Source organism: Alligator sinensis, unplaced genomic scaffold (assembly GCF_000455745.1).
Source record: "Alligator sinensis unplaced genomic scaffold, ASM45574v1 scaffold1362_1, whole genome shotgun sequence".
Lineage (NCBI taxonomy): Eukaryota > Metazoa > Chordata > Crocodylia > Alligatoridae > Alligator > Alligator sinensis.
In genome coordinates this window covers 29,214-43,317 of record NW_005842898.1, presented here as the reverse complement: position 1 = coordinate 43,317, position 14,104 = coordinate 29,214, and the positions used below count along the sequence as shown (strand labels likewise).

General features: G+C 45.7%; 1 protein-coding gene across 1 annotated transcript in view; it reads left to right on the top strand.

Moving 5' to 3' along the window:
* The window catches only part of LOC112548053 (paralemmin-2-like), a 144,717-nt gene that overhangs the window by 122,976 nt on the left and 7,637 nt on the right, over positions 1-14,104 (top strand). Inside the window, exon 3 of the mRNA XM_025192146.1 lies at positions 7,662-7,792. Coding sequence (XP_025047931.1) covers positions 7,662-7,792 — 131 coding nt within the window. The remainder of the gene's footprint in view (positions 1-7,661; positions 7,793-14,104) is intronic.

The window sequence follows — 14,104 nt, the reverse complement described above, 5'->3', positions numbered from 1 at the left end:
CCTTGATCAGTGACGTTTAGAGATTTCCCGGTTGCTACATTGTCTTCTATTGAGTTCTTCCGTTGGCTGATCTGCAGCTTCCAGGTGATAATTGTTGTCTGCTACTATGTTACACATTCAATCACTGATTCATTCGCTCTTTCAGGGGCCAGCCTGATACAGAGAAGGGCAGTTTGATTCCTACCCTTGTTAACGTTGTTACAATGTATAACTTACTAAAACACATTTAGTTGAAAGTTGAAAGGTGAGGAGTATAAAATATAAGCTACAAATGCCATGGCACACAAATAGATAAAAATACCAAAATACAAGGGGAGATACAAAATGCACACACACAAATTTTAAAACACAATTCCTTATCTTAAAGTGAAAGAGAGGAAGGAAGAAAAGGTAGAAAAAGAGAAACATATCCAAGGGAGAGCAAATGCAGGCAAGAGGAAAAGGGGGCTTTCTGCTACACTAGGGTTGAACAAAACTTCAAAAATCATCTCATTCAACCCTCTGCACAGCTGAATGATCCAGTATTACTAAACTATCCCAGGGAGATGCTGATCCAACCTTGAGATTCCACAACCTCCCTAGTAGCTTGTTCTGTAGACCTATTGTTCTTACAGTTATGGAGTTGTTTTTCTGACGTTTGATCTATATCTATTTGGCTGTAGTTTAAAGCATTGTTTAATGACCTGTGAAGGGAGAACAGTGTTTCTCCATCTTCTTCATGGTATCCTTTAAAATATTTGAAAACTGGTATGTCATTTCCCTTTCTTCCACGTTTCTGCCAAGTAGACATACCCCATTCCTTCAACCTTTCTGAAGATAGATTGCTTTCTAGATGCTTTATCATCTTAGTTGCTTGTGTCTACATCCTCTCCAATGTCTCTACTTTTTTTATAATGAGGTTTCCAAACTGTGCTCAGTAGAGTCCCCACACCCTCCATACCTTGCCAATGATGCTTTTCTTAATACAAAATAGCATTTGCCTTTTTTTAGTGATAGTGTCGCATTGCTGATCCCTGCTGAGTTTATGATTCATCATAACCCCTGGATTCTTCTTAAAATACCAGTTTTTCCTCCATTCTGAATTTGTATATTTGATTTTCCTTCATTGGCAGCCATCAGTCTTGGGAGACTGTGGAGTTTGGCCCTTTGGTGGGTTACCAAGTACCACCGCAGCTTCTTGGGTAGCTGAGCCTGGTATGTGACAAGCAGACCCTTCAGTAACTTGCACATACAAACTCAGTTGAGCTTGCACAAGTATGCCAAATACCGTCTTGTCTTGCCTGCCTCTGATGCCTCTTCTCTGTCTCATCATCAGGGATCTGGGTTTTCTGTTTGCTGTGGAAAAATATGGAGAACCAAGGGTTTTCTCCTTTAATGGAGAAAAGTGCAGATTTTCTCTTTAAAGGAGAAAATCACAGATTTTCCCCTTTCAAGGAGAAAAGCATGGGAAATGGAGAGTTACCAGCTGGCAGAGTTCCAGCTTGCAAAGAGCTACAGGGAGCAGGAGGAAGGCAATCAAGGAAGGGAACGCTACATGCACATGTGTGAGCACAAATGCACATGGCAACCAGGCCGTGGTGGAAAGCAGCTCCCACAGTTCCATCCAGGTAAGTATCCACAAAGTCAGTTTCACCATCAAGAACAAGATTGCTGATGTGCTCCCCAAACTCCTTTTGGGTGTCAGTGAAAGGCTGACTCTTCACCTGCACCTCAGCCAAAACCAATGCACCACTGTCATCGGCACATATGCTCCAACTCTGGATTCTGATGAGGAAGTCAAGGAAAGGTTCTACTCTGATCTCAACAATGCCTTTGCCTGTATCCCCAGGGACGACAAGGCCATTCTCCTGGGCGACTTCAGCACCCGGGCTGGATGTGATGATGAAATCTGAAGCAGAACTGGACACCTGTGCCCAGACTATTGCGTTTACATCGCATTGGAACCAGGACTGGTTCAACTGCAATGACACTCAGATCTACGATCTCCTCAAGTGGAAGCGTGCAGCCTTTATTGCCTGGCAAAGCCATCCACGAACTCGACGAAAGACAGAAGCTTACCACCGGCTGAAGGCTGAGGTCCAGTGACGTATCCGTGACATGGAGAACAACTGGTAGGTGAAGAAGGCACACGTGATCCAGGGCTATGCTAACCAGCATGACATGTGTAACTTCTTCCATACTACCAAGACAACCTACGGACCCTGCTCCACTGGACAAAACCTCCTCCAATCACAGGGCAGCTTCTGGCTCCTCAATGACAATGATGGCATCCATCTGCATTAGAAGGAGCATTTCCAACTCCTCAACCAGGAGTCCACTGTATCAGAGGAGACCCTCCAAGCCGTCCCACAATGCCCTGTGGTGTATTTCCTTGGCAATCCATCAACCATCGGAGAGCTGAAGGGGGCCATTCAACAGATGAAATTCAACAAAGCCTGCAGGCCAGATGGTATACCCACAGAGGTCTACCATGCTGGCGGCTTCCGGTTCATATCATGACTCCACTGACTTATCCTCCACCTTTGGGACAAAGGGGACATCCCTGGGGATCTCAAGAATGACCATCTTGACCATCTACAAGAAGGGGGACAAATATGACTGTGGGAGCTACAGGGGGATTTCCCCCCTGTCAATTGTGGGTAAGATCCTGGCCTGCATCCTCTTGAACCACCTTTGTCCCGTCACTGAGGATATCCTTCCTTTTAAACTCACCAGGGGGGACCAGCAGGGTTTGGGAGAGACCCTGTTCCCCCTAGCGCCCCCCCGGGGTAACAAGGAATAACAGCCACAAATTGTTAGAGAGTAGGTTTAGACTAGACATCCGAAGGCACTACTTCACAGTCAGAGCAGCTAGGGCCTGGAACCAACTTCCAAGGGAAGTGGTGATGGCTTCTACCCTGGGGGGCTTTAAGAGGAGGCTTGATGTCTACCTGGCTGGGGGCATTTGAGCCTGGTTTTCTCTCCTGCCCAGGGCAGGGGGTCGGACTTGGTGGTCTACAAGGCCCCTTCTGTAGACCACCAAGACCACCCTACTTCTATGAATCTATGAATCTATGAATGCAGTGTGGCTTCCGACCATCCCGGGGCACAACGGACATGGTTTTCATTGCCAGGCAGATCCAAGGAAAATGTTGGGAGCAAAATCAAGAACAGTTCCTCGCCTTCATTGACCTGACCAAGGCATTTGATTCCTTAAATCGTGAAGCTCTGTGGACCATCCTCCAATGCCTTGGCTGCCCACTGAAGTTTGTCACCATGCTGAGGCTCCTGCATGATAATATGACCACCACTGTCCTGAGTGGAAGATCTAAAACAGACGCCTTCCGCATCTGGACCGGGGTCAAAAGTTTGTATGATTGCCCTTACCCTCTTCACCATCTACCTGACCATCATCATCCACCTCATCCGAGATGATCTATCATCCACTGTCAGTATCCAGTATCAACTGGACAGGGAACTTTTCAACCTCGGGTGCTTCCAGGTAAAAATTAAACTCACCACCAGGGATATCCATGACCTTCAATTTGTGGACAATTGCTGCATGATGGCTCACTCTGCATAGGATGTGCAAGCCACCTTAGATCTCTTCAACACTTCATATAAGAGACTTGGCCCCAGGCCAGCTAAACAGCCCTTGCGCTATCTACGGAGATGGGGAGGCTCTGGAGTATGTGGAGCACTTTGCATATCTTCCAGCCAACTCTCTCAACAGACTACCACCAATAAAGAAGTCCAGCACTGGGTCAACTGTGCCAGTGCCACCTTCTTCAAGGTGCGATAACTTGTCATCAAAAATAGAGACCTTCAGAAGTTGATGATGGTCCTGGTTTACAAGGCTATCGTGCTGACCACCCTTCTCTACTGCAATGAAATCTGGACCGTTTCCCAGCACCACATTAAGACCCTTGAGAGCTTTCACCAGCAGTGCTTGTGTCGAATCCTGGGGATCAAATGAGAGGACTGCTGGACCAGTCCTCCATGAAGCTGCATCTACCAACATCGAAGCCTTGCTCTTGAGAAATCAACTCCGATGGATGGGCCAGTGTGTCCAGATGTTCAAGAACTGCCTCCCTTGCCAGATTCTCTTTTCCCAGCTCTCTGTTGGCCAACGCTCAAAGGGTGGCCAAAGGAAACGGTACAAAGATGCACTCAAGGTTGCCCTCAAGCACAGAGGCATTGACACCAAAGGCTGGGAGGAGCAAGCTGCTGACCATTTGGTGTGGTGCCACCTGGTTCACCAAGGCACACACCAATTCAAGGCCCAAGGACTCAATATTGAGGCGGAATGGCAGCAGCGGAGGAAGGAGAAGGAGACCAACCCAGGGCTGCGAATACTATTCCCCCATGCAACAATATGCCCCATTGCTGAAGAATGTGTATATCCGGAATTGGGCTCCTCTGTCACCTGAGGAATTATCAAACCTGACAGACATCATCCTTGACTTTGAGGGACTGCTGACGATGACGACGACATGGCAGCCAGGCAGTGATGGAGAGCAGCTCCCTCAGTTCCCTCCAGGTAAGTGTGCAGGGGAGGTGGGGGGCACAGGCCACACGTTGCGTGGGGGGGAAGGAGCACAGACTGGGCAGGGGCAGAGTCTGGCCATGTATTGGGGGGTGGGAGGGGGCATAAGTGATGGGATGGGAGGGACATGTGCCCCTCAAGATTTCTGTGCCCACAGCAGGGTGCAGGGCTGGACCAGCTCCAGAGAGGCTGCTTCCGTGGCCCAGTCCACCGGACCCAGAGCAAGAGACTGTCATGTTGCCATAGCCACTAAGATGAGGCACAGCAGTGCTGTGGAGTTGTGCCCCCCACTGCTGCCAGGTGGGCAGGGGGCATCTCACTTGGTGGCCATGGCAGTGCAGTGCTCCCTTCTACACCACCCCCTGCACCCTGCAGAGGCAGCTCCTGCCCAGACTTAGTCCAGCCCCACAGCAGCCCCGCACCCTGCTGTGGGCACAGAAATCTTGGGAAGGCATACGTCCCCCCACCCTCATCCCATGTATCACCTGTACCCACACCCCCCCTTCCCCACACACCCACTTCCTTGCTCACACACCGAGGGCAGGGTGCAGCAAATCAAGTGGGAGGCACCAGCAGGGCTGAGGGTTGGGAGGGAGGGGCACCGACAGGGCCAGGGGGCTGTGGTTTTGGAGTGAGGAGCACCAGCAGGGTCAGGGCGTTGTGGGTTGGGAGTGAGGGGCACCAGCAGGGCTGGAGGGGGCTGTGGGTCAGGAGTGAGCAGCAATGGCATAGACAGGGCATTGGCATATCAGGGCTGCTCAGCGTCACAAAGAAATGGGGGAGACAGCCGCAGATGGACCCACATCCTGATGAGCAAAGGGGACGGGCAGAGTTCTTATTTTCCACAATAAATGCCTTGTGTTTGATTTTGGGTTTTTTATAGGTTTTATAATTTATTTTATTATAGTGATTGAGGTACTAGTAGGCTTCCAAATTGCTTTAAAATTGTAAATGTATCAATAAAACATTGTGTTAAACTAATATCTGTATCTGTCTGTCTATCTATCTATAGATATATACGTAGATATATCTATAGATTTCATTTTAATCACGGAAAAAATGTTGATTTTGGTTTTATAAATCAGGGAATTTGCAATTTTTTTATCAGAAAATTTGGAGTTTTTAAACAGAGAAAACCAGGATCTATACACATCATTGAGCCTGTCCATCTTGATTTTACATCCGTCCGTCCATCCGTCTTTACATATGTGCATAATAACAGTTCATTTTCTCTGTGTTGAATCTCCTCTTACTGTCTGTAGTCCAGTTCTCCAATCTATCAAGATCCCTTGGAATTTTTATCCTAGCTTTCGGTGTTTGAAATTCCTTATGGTCTTTGGGTTGTCTGCAGACATGATCAGTATATTCTGTACTCATGTCATAAATAAAAATACTAAACAACACTGGACCTAGAACAGAACCCCGTATGATTTCCCCCTCTCCTCCTGTCCCCCTAAGACACAGTGATGCTGATAGGTTAAGGAAAGTATATGGAAGACATGGAGGAAATTGATATACTGTCTTATTGGTCATGTACTACTGCCACTAGTTACTATAATCTTAGGCCACATACCATTCTCCTGGTAAAAACTAGCTGGGCACAGGTGTTCATTCGGTATCTCCTAGGTGAAACACAACACCTGGAAGGTCTCCATTGCCAGAGAAACTCTCTTGCAAGACTGAGGGCACAGACAGCTTCCCACAGTAATTGAGAACACTTTGCACGAAACGTTCCGAGTTACAACAATCCCTCTGACCAAACAGAAGTTTGCTCTTCTTTCCAGGAGGCAGGGGAATCTAGGTGTTGGCTGGGAGCCTGCAGACAGCTTCTCCTAGCAATGGCCCCTCCTCCCTCCCAGTTTGTCCCTGTTTTCAGAATGGGAAGTGGGGAAAGGGAGCAGAGGGAACTCTTCTAGGGGTTTCCCAGGAGGCATTGGAGAGTGGGGTGGGTGAATTGGAGCCCCCCACACCTCAGGGAGGGTTCCAATACACCCAACTCACCCTGCAGCAGGGGCTGAAAAACCCCCAGACTGAACTCCCTCTGCTCCCTATTCCCCCTCCCATTCTAAAAACAGTGATAGGCAGACAAAAGTTACAAAAGACACTCTGTTTTGTAATGTCTTTATCTGAACCCTAATGCAAGAGGGTTCAGATTTTTGCCTGATCAGCCATTTTTTGAAGTCGTCTGCAGCCATGCACTTGTTTTTGGTCACGGCTATGGATCTCTTTCTATAGGCAGACCGGGCAAAAATTGTCACTTCTGTCTGCACCCTGAATGCCTGTATGCTGCCCCACTCCCCTTCTGGTCCTGGTAACCAGGAGTGGAGCAGCCTCTGCTCCCCATTCCTTCCCCACACCAAAATCACCCCAGTCTGATGAAGGCATGGAGAACAGGGGAAGAACAAACAAGCAGAAAGATTTCTAGCAGTGGAAATGTCTCAGAAATTTTGAGACATTTGCACTACTAGAAATGAATGCCTGTTCTTGGCTTTAGTGTGTTGCAGGATTCTCAGGTACAGGTGAATTATCATATGTTATCTGGGAATCCTTTTTCATTTTTGCCTGGATAGGTGATTGTGAGCATTTCTATGGGTGATCTTTTTGAGAGATATATATATGAATTGCAATTAATCTCTAGTCATTTTCATCAGACATGATGATCTTGTGAAGTCCCTTCCCTTCCAGACCCTAACATCCATGAATAATCTTAATTTTTTGGAAGCATGTAACATTTGAAACACACTGCTCTCTGCTTTTGAAAATGTACCATTTAGGAGTATGTTCTTCCCAGCTTTGGCTAACAGTTCATGAAAGATCCTGAATCTTTTCTAGGATTTCCGTTCTTCTGGGACTGGTTAATTTGAATGGTTTGAAATTCTGTTTTTATTAGGAATTTAAAATCTCTTCAGATTAGGATATGCACATTCACAAGCACAACCTACTGTAAAACTGATGTGCCTGCTTCCAGCTGACCTGACATATAGATAGACCTGTAATGGACTAACCAGAATTGAATGTGTCTAATGTTTAAAGTGCTAATTGGTGATTCCACGGGAGCCAGAAAAATATATGAAAGCAGGTTTAGATTCTCCTCTGGCTTAGGAAGTAAGTTTTTCTTTTTCTTTTTCCCTCATAGTCAAAAGCACTTCGAGAAAAATGGCTGGTACAAGGGATTCCTGCTGGCTCAGCAGAAGAGGAAGAAGCCAGAAGGAGGCAGTCAGAAGAGGATGAGCTAAAGGTGAAAGAGCTTGAAGACAACATCCATAGGTAGGTGGCTGTTTTTCTTTGCATTCAAAGGGTAGCGCAATGAGTTCTGAGGTCTGTGCATGATTCCTGCAGGCACATTCCCCATTGTTTTGCACGTCTAGTCACTGAAACTGGTGCAAAATAAACTGGGTGTGCATTGCTACTGTCCTTTTTTATCCCTTTATATGAAGTAAATGATTAGACAAAGTGAAGCAGAAGGAGAAATCTTGGCTTGCAGGTATTTTGTCCTAAATATTATGTTGTTCAATTTGCTCTCTAGATTTGTGTGTGGGCTTGATGGGTTTTCTTTTTTTTTTTTTTTTCTGCGATATTATGTCCCAGAACTAACAATTCAGTTTAAATGAGCTTCTCTCAGTTCCACTGCTGTAAACCTTGACTGACTGAATTCAGCACAGTAACAGCTGAGTAACAGCCAATTTGCAGCCCAAAGTCTTGCTAGCTGGAGGAATGTAAAGAGGGAGGAAAGGCAGTCCTGAGGCTAAGATGCTACCACATATTTAGAGGGCCTGAGTTCTGTTTCTTGCTGTGACTCAGATTTATTATGTGACTTTGGGCAAGTCACTTAAGGTAAGATCTTACTTTACCTGGGCATGATCCTATTCCAGTGAAAAACTGTTAACAAAAAGGGTGAGTGGGTCTTCCTCCTCCTTTCTGTGACTAAGGGTGCGTGTAGACGAAATGGGGGCCTTAAATTGAAGCAGTGGATTTTTAAAAACACCCCTTTAATTTAGGGCCTTTTAAGCCCCGTGTCATGCACGCACCCAAACTTACATGCCTCTCTGGCAGCAGGAAGTGGAGGACAAGCTGCCAGCGGGTGGAACGGTCCCTGGGCTGCACGGGTGACTCTGCAGCAGTGCTTGACTCTGCAGCAGTAGTGGCCCCCCCAGGTGGCACCCACCTGCAGGCACCTGGCTTGGGTGGTCCCAGGGGGCACCACAGCCACAGAGGGAAGCACTGGGCCCCGGCTTAGCTCAGGCAGGCAGGAAGGCTCCAGGGGGAACAATATATATATTGTTCAATATATATACATATATATATGTTCAATATATATACATATATATATGTTCAATATATATACATATATATATTGTTCAATATATATATTGAACAATATATATATATATATATATATTGTTCCCCCTGGAGCCTTCCTGCCTGCCTGAGCACAATATATATCAGGCTTGCTGCTTTTTTTTCCTTTTCTTGGGCGGAGCCTGCCTTCCTGAGCTGCTGTCAGGCTGTCTACACAGGCATCCTGCAGAGTCGTGGAGCTGCGTGGAGCCTGGGGCTTTGCTGCATGGCTGTAGGGTAGCAAACTAAAACTCCTCCTCGGTCATTTAAGCCATGTTACACCACTGTATTTGCTACAGAGGCTGGAATTACTGCATAATACACCACCGAACATGCAAAAACCAACATCATTAAAGCGGTGCAAAAGCATTTAACTCACTTTAAAGTGTTGTGCGCACACACCCCTCATTTCATGTACATACAGCCTTAGTCTTAAAGGCTAAGATGACAGGATCTTTCAGAAGTAGATGCATTAATGGAATTTCAGGAAAGTAAGCAGGACAGAACAGGATCATATTTGGATTCCTAATATGTGGAATACAGCCTTTCATCCTTCTAGGCCTCCCAGAAGTAACATAGGGTACTAAAACGTCTTTATTTCACAGGGTGCTGGAAAAATAATGTATTACAGACTATGAGGCCACCACATACCTGATGGTGATGGCAGCCATATGAATACTAAGCTAATTGAAATTGCAGAATTGGGGCTTTGTTTTTGTTATGCTCGATGAGGTTATTCTGTTTATCAGACTTTTATAAGGAAAAAAAAGAGCAAATTAAGAAACTTGCAGAAACATATGCATCTCATTCTTACCAGCAGATGTTCCTCTTTTACTTGCTGTACAGACCTGGAAGGGGTCAATGAGAAACTGGATTATTAGTGAGGAACATCTGCTTTTGATTCTAAAAATAGTCACATCTACTTTAGAGCACTGGAATTGTTTTCATGGTTTTTTGTTTAATTAAAATGATGAGAAAATTAGGGCTGTTGAAAATTTTCTGTCATACTTGTTTTTTTGATGGACAACTGGATGTTTCACTGTTCAGTGAAGCTTTTGCAAAAACGATGGATTTCCTTGAAACATTTGTTTTCCATTAATCAAAATATTTTGACCAAGCATCAGTTTGGTCAAAAATGATTATAATAATTGAATTCTGATAAAAGATCAAAATTTTCCAAAGTGGGGAGGAAAAGAATATTTAGGGTCATTTTAGGATCTTGTCCAAAAAACCTCAGCAACAACAAAAAAAACAAATAATCCTCCCCTCCTGCCCCCAGAACTTCCATACTATAAAACATATTTCACATCAGGCTGAATCCTTGAAAATACTAAGTACTCTGGACCCAGTCTCCAAAGCTTTTATGCAGGTGTTTTACGTTGAGCTTGTAAGCAGTTCCTTTGTAATCAACAGCACTCCTCCCATCTTTCAATGCTTTGCTTAGTTAGGCCCCATGGTTTTTAGCACCATGTTCAGTCAAGACTATAAAACATGAAGCAAAGCCTTTAATCCTGTGATTTGGATTTTTTTCCCAAAATCTATGACCAGAAGATAAATCATGAAAAACTTCTGTCCCAGGGACCCACAAACCATCCTTGCAATTCACTGAGCCAAAGAATCTGTCTGAGCCCTCTTGGGACATAAATAGGTCATGATTCTTTATACCATGCTTTAATGTAAAATCAAAAATGGGAAAAGAGTTCTCTTTTAACTCTGGGAGAGTGCCGGCACAAGGTTACTACATAGTAAATTGACTGTATTGCATGGTTAAAAGCAGGGCGGACACATGGCGCACAGCCTTACTATGCAGTAGATCATTTGACTCCAGGGTAAAGTTACCACTTGAAAAATTGGTAGTAACTTTCCAGTGTGGGAAAGTTACTACCTGGAACACATGGTATGTTGGCTCCCCTAGTCAGTTCATCCTGGGGGTCACTCTTTGCCCAGTGCAGGCTGGCTTTCTGCCATCTAGCGGCTGAGGGCTGTAATAGTACCCATGGCTGGCAGGCTGCCAACTTGGGAGAGCTGGTCATGAGCCTGCTTCTTACTACAGAGTAAATTTGCGGTACAACACCGTAATATCCCAGGTAAACTACTTTGGGGTAATTGTGTCATATCACTTGGCTTCAACATTAGGGTAAAAGGATAATGAGGATCACGACTCCTCTGTGGACTTTAATTCTTACCGTATTGAACAGTTTCCTTGACACCTTGGTTCACCCAATCAAATCCCATCAAGGTAGATGTAAATGGAAGTGTCACTGTTTGTGGCAAAGACCTAAAGAAGACGGCATGAATGTGAGTGAGAAAAGGAAAGCTGACTGAATTTTAAATGTTTCAGGAATGGTGATTTTTGTTTGCCTTAAAATGATGGGCTTTGTCTCAGGAGGTGTCACTGGAGCCAAAAGATGTTGCAGTGGTTCCCAAAGAGCATGACGTGGCATACTAATGTGCTGCAAAAGCAGCGGAAGCATACCTCAAAAAGTGATACTTTATCAGTATCAGAGCTAGCCCATAAAGTTTCCCACGCATCTGGAAATGTGGTGGTGGAGAAGCAATGGCAGTTAGCAATCCCACTGGTCACCTGCTGCCAAATGTCCAGGCTCCACACAACAGGAATGGGTCCTGGCCATGCTGGCCCCATGTAGCAAGAATGAACCCACAAAACAGAGTGAACCAACAGCTTGTGGACCAACCTGGCACCACTCATCAAGCCCTCAGGGACAAAAGGTTTAGCACCACTGGTGTGTGTGTACAAACAATGTGCACTGCCAGTTTTAATTTAGAAAAAAAGTGTGCCTCAATTTTAAACAGTTTGGGAAACATTGTGTTAGAGGGGAGTTGAAAGTGGTGCACATTAATACTGGTGGAGCAAGGTACTACGCCCTATGCAGTGCCATAGCAGGGGGGCAGCAAGCAGGGCAACTGCCCAGGGCGCCAAAGCGAAGGGTCGCTAATAGGCGCTGCCCAGCAGAGGCGGGGCAGGGCATGGGACAGAGGCACAAGCAGATCATTGGGGGGGGGGGGGCACTCCCGCAGCTGTATGCACTCCCGAGCAAGCATGAGGGGGCATGTGCCCCCCGGATCTGGTCATGGGGCAAGGGTGGGATGCCGCTGCAGGCTTTACCCAGGCGCCAAACTTCATTGCTATGGCACTGGCCCCATGGCTTCCATGTGACTGCTTGTATGCTTCTAGGGAAGCGCATGCTTAAGTGCCATGTTTAATCAGAGCCTAAAGGCTCTCTCTCTTATGGAAGCATGTTACTAAAAAGATGAAGCTGGCTCAAACTCCATTAACTAAGCAGACAGAAGATTGATTGAACTAGATGTCCAAGAGGATAGGGAAACTATTGTTTCATTGTGAGACAAGCCAGAGGGTGAAACTATCAATGTGTACCATATGACCGCTGTACCAGGAACCTCAGGCATCCTTCAGAGATTCAGACTGTATCATATGGGAGAACACAGAATTGCTACAGTACTGAGGCATCTGTGAAAAGAATCTTGTGACACGTTCTGGGACAGGGATGGGAGGAGGGCCCCCTTATTGGATGAAACATAAATATTTTGGCTCTTGCTTTAAGAACAGGGTAAGACTGGTTTCTTATTAGCTTAAGGAGAGGTAGTTAGCTATGTCTGAAGTCTGGTATCTTAGGGTATGTACAGAAGTTGCATTTTTCACCATTTAAAGTGCTTTATTGCCGTGCCTTTACAGAATTGCATGGCTTTACAGCACTTTAAAATGGCTACAATGCTTTAAATTAACCCTTGTTAAAAAAGGTATTACATTTTAAGTGCTGTATTTTACAGCACTTTAGCCACCTCTAGCACTTTAAATAACTTCTGTATGCTGATCAAATTTCTGACCAGTGGAGAAGCTCCAAGAGGCTGTGAAGTGCCCCCTGCCTCCTAGCCTGGAAAGTGCACCCCCCCCCCCCCCCCCCCCCGCCCCCCCAAAAAACAAAACAAACAAAACTACACTTCTGTCATGTACCTTCATAGGGCTATACAAAGTGTGCTAAATTACAGCACTGTAAAATGTGCACAGAACATTTCTGTACACACCCTTATGGACTAATCAGAGATGCATAAGCTTTTGTAAATTGTGTCTTACTTCATCAGATGCTATGAAGGGATTGCAGGAAGTGAAGCTTCTAGTCATCAGCCCCAGGTACAACTGTGGCAAACAGGGATCACCCAGCTACCCCTTCTCCCTTGCATTCTACCATCTTATTTATTTACTGGGGATAGAGCAGCTTCCAACCAGGTGAATGTGTTCAGGAAAGTCACTCTTTTACTACTGCTTAGGGCTTGTTTAAAATAGTAGCTGTTTCACTGCAAGAGAATGCACTATGGACTTCCAGGTCAAAAATAAAAACTATGGCTTGGCAGGCTGAGCAAAATAACACTCTCAAAACAGAATGCCAAAATAGATACTGCTTCAATTGCCTGCAGGCAGCATATAGTCTCTTGTGAGCCTATTTTTTTCAGCGATGTGTGGTGGTGGCAGATGTCTCTGTCCTGGGGCAGTCTTAGAGCTAGCTATGCATTTAGGGCTTTGGAGGCACTGAATCCATCTTAGACAGGATAAGTGTTTGAATTTAAAAAAACCCACAAATACCCAAGTGGTACATACACAACTAATAGCATGGGCAAAATACAGATGTGCTTTACCAGTTACACTCTATCAATGTAGCCTACTGGTGAATATGTATTTTTCTGGTCTCCCACTGTACAAAGGTTATGAGCCTGGTGGCTCTATAGTTGAAGTTATAGCAGCTCATGCCTTTAGCTCTAGAAGTCTCCATTTCTGTCCCTGGTTTGTTGACCAAGATGGCAGCCATAACACTCAAAAAAGGTGCTGCATATGCCAACTGGTAAGTATATACATGAATGGGCATGTCTGTGAGCAGTAGGGCTATGCAAAGCTTCAGGTGCTAATTCTATTCGGGGGAGATTCGGCCCGATTCAGCAGCCGAATCTCCAAATCTGAATCAGATCAGAAAGGTCTGAATTGATTTGAAGCTGTCCAAATTGATTCAGAAAAGATTCAGAGAGCTTTGGAGATTCAGGCAGTCCCCACTGGCTGCAGCAGAGAGCTGGACCCTGACTCCATGCTAGTAAGTAAGGGTGAGGAAGTGGGGGCTAGAGGAGGGGGAAGAGGACCATGGGGGGACCCCTGTGAGGCCCCATTCCCTGCCTGCTCCCTCATCCCCCCTGAGCACCCCCTGACTGCCACCT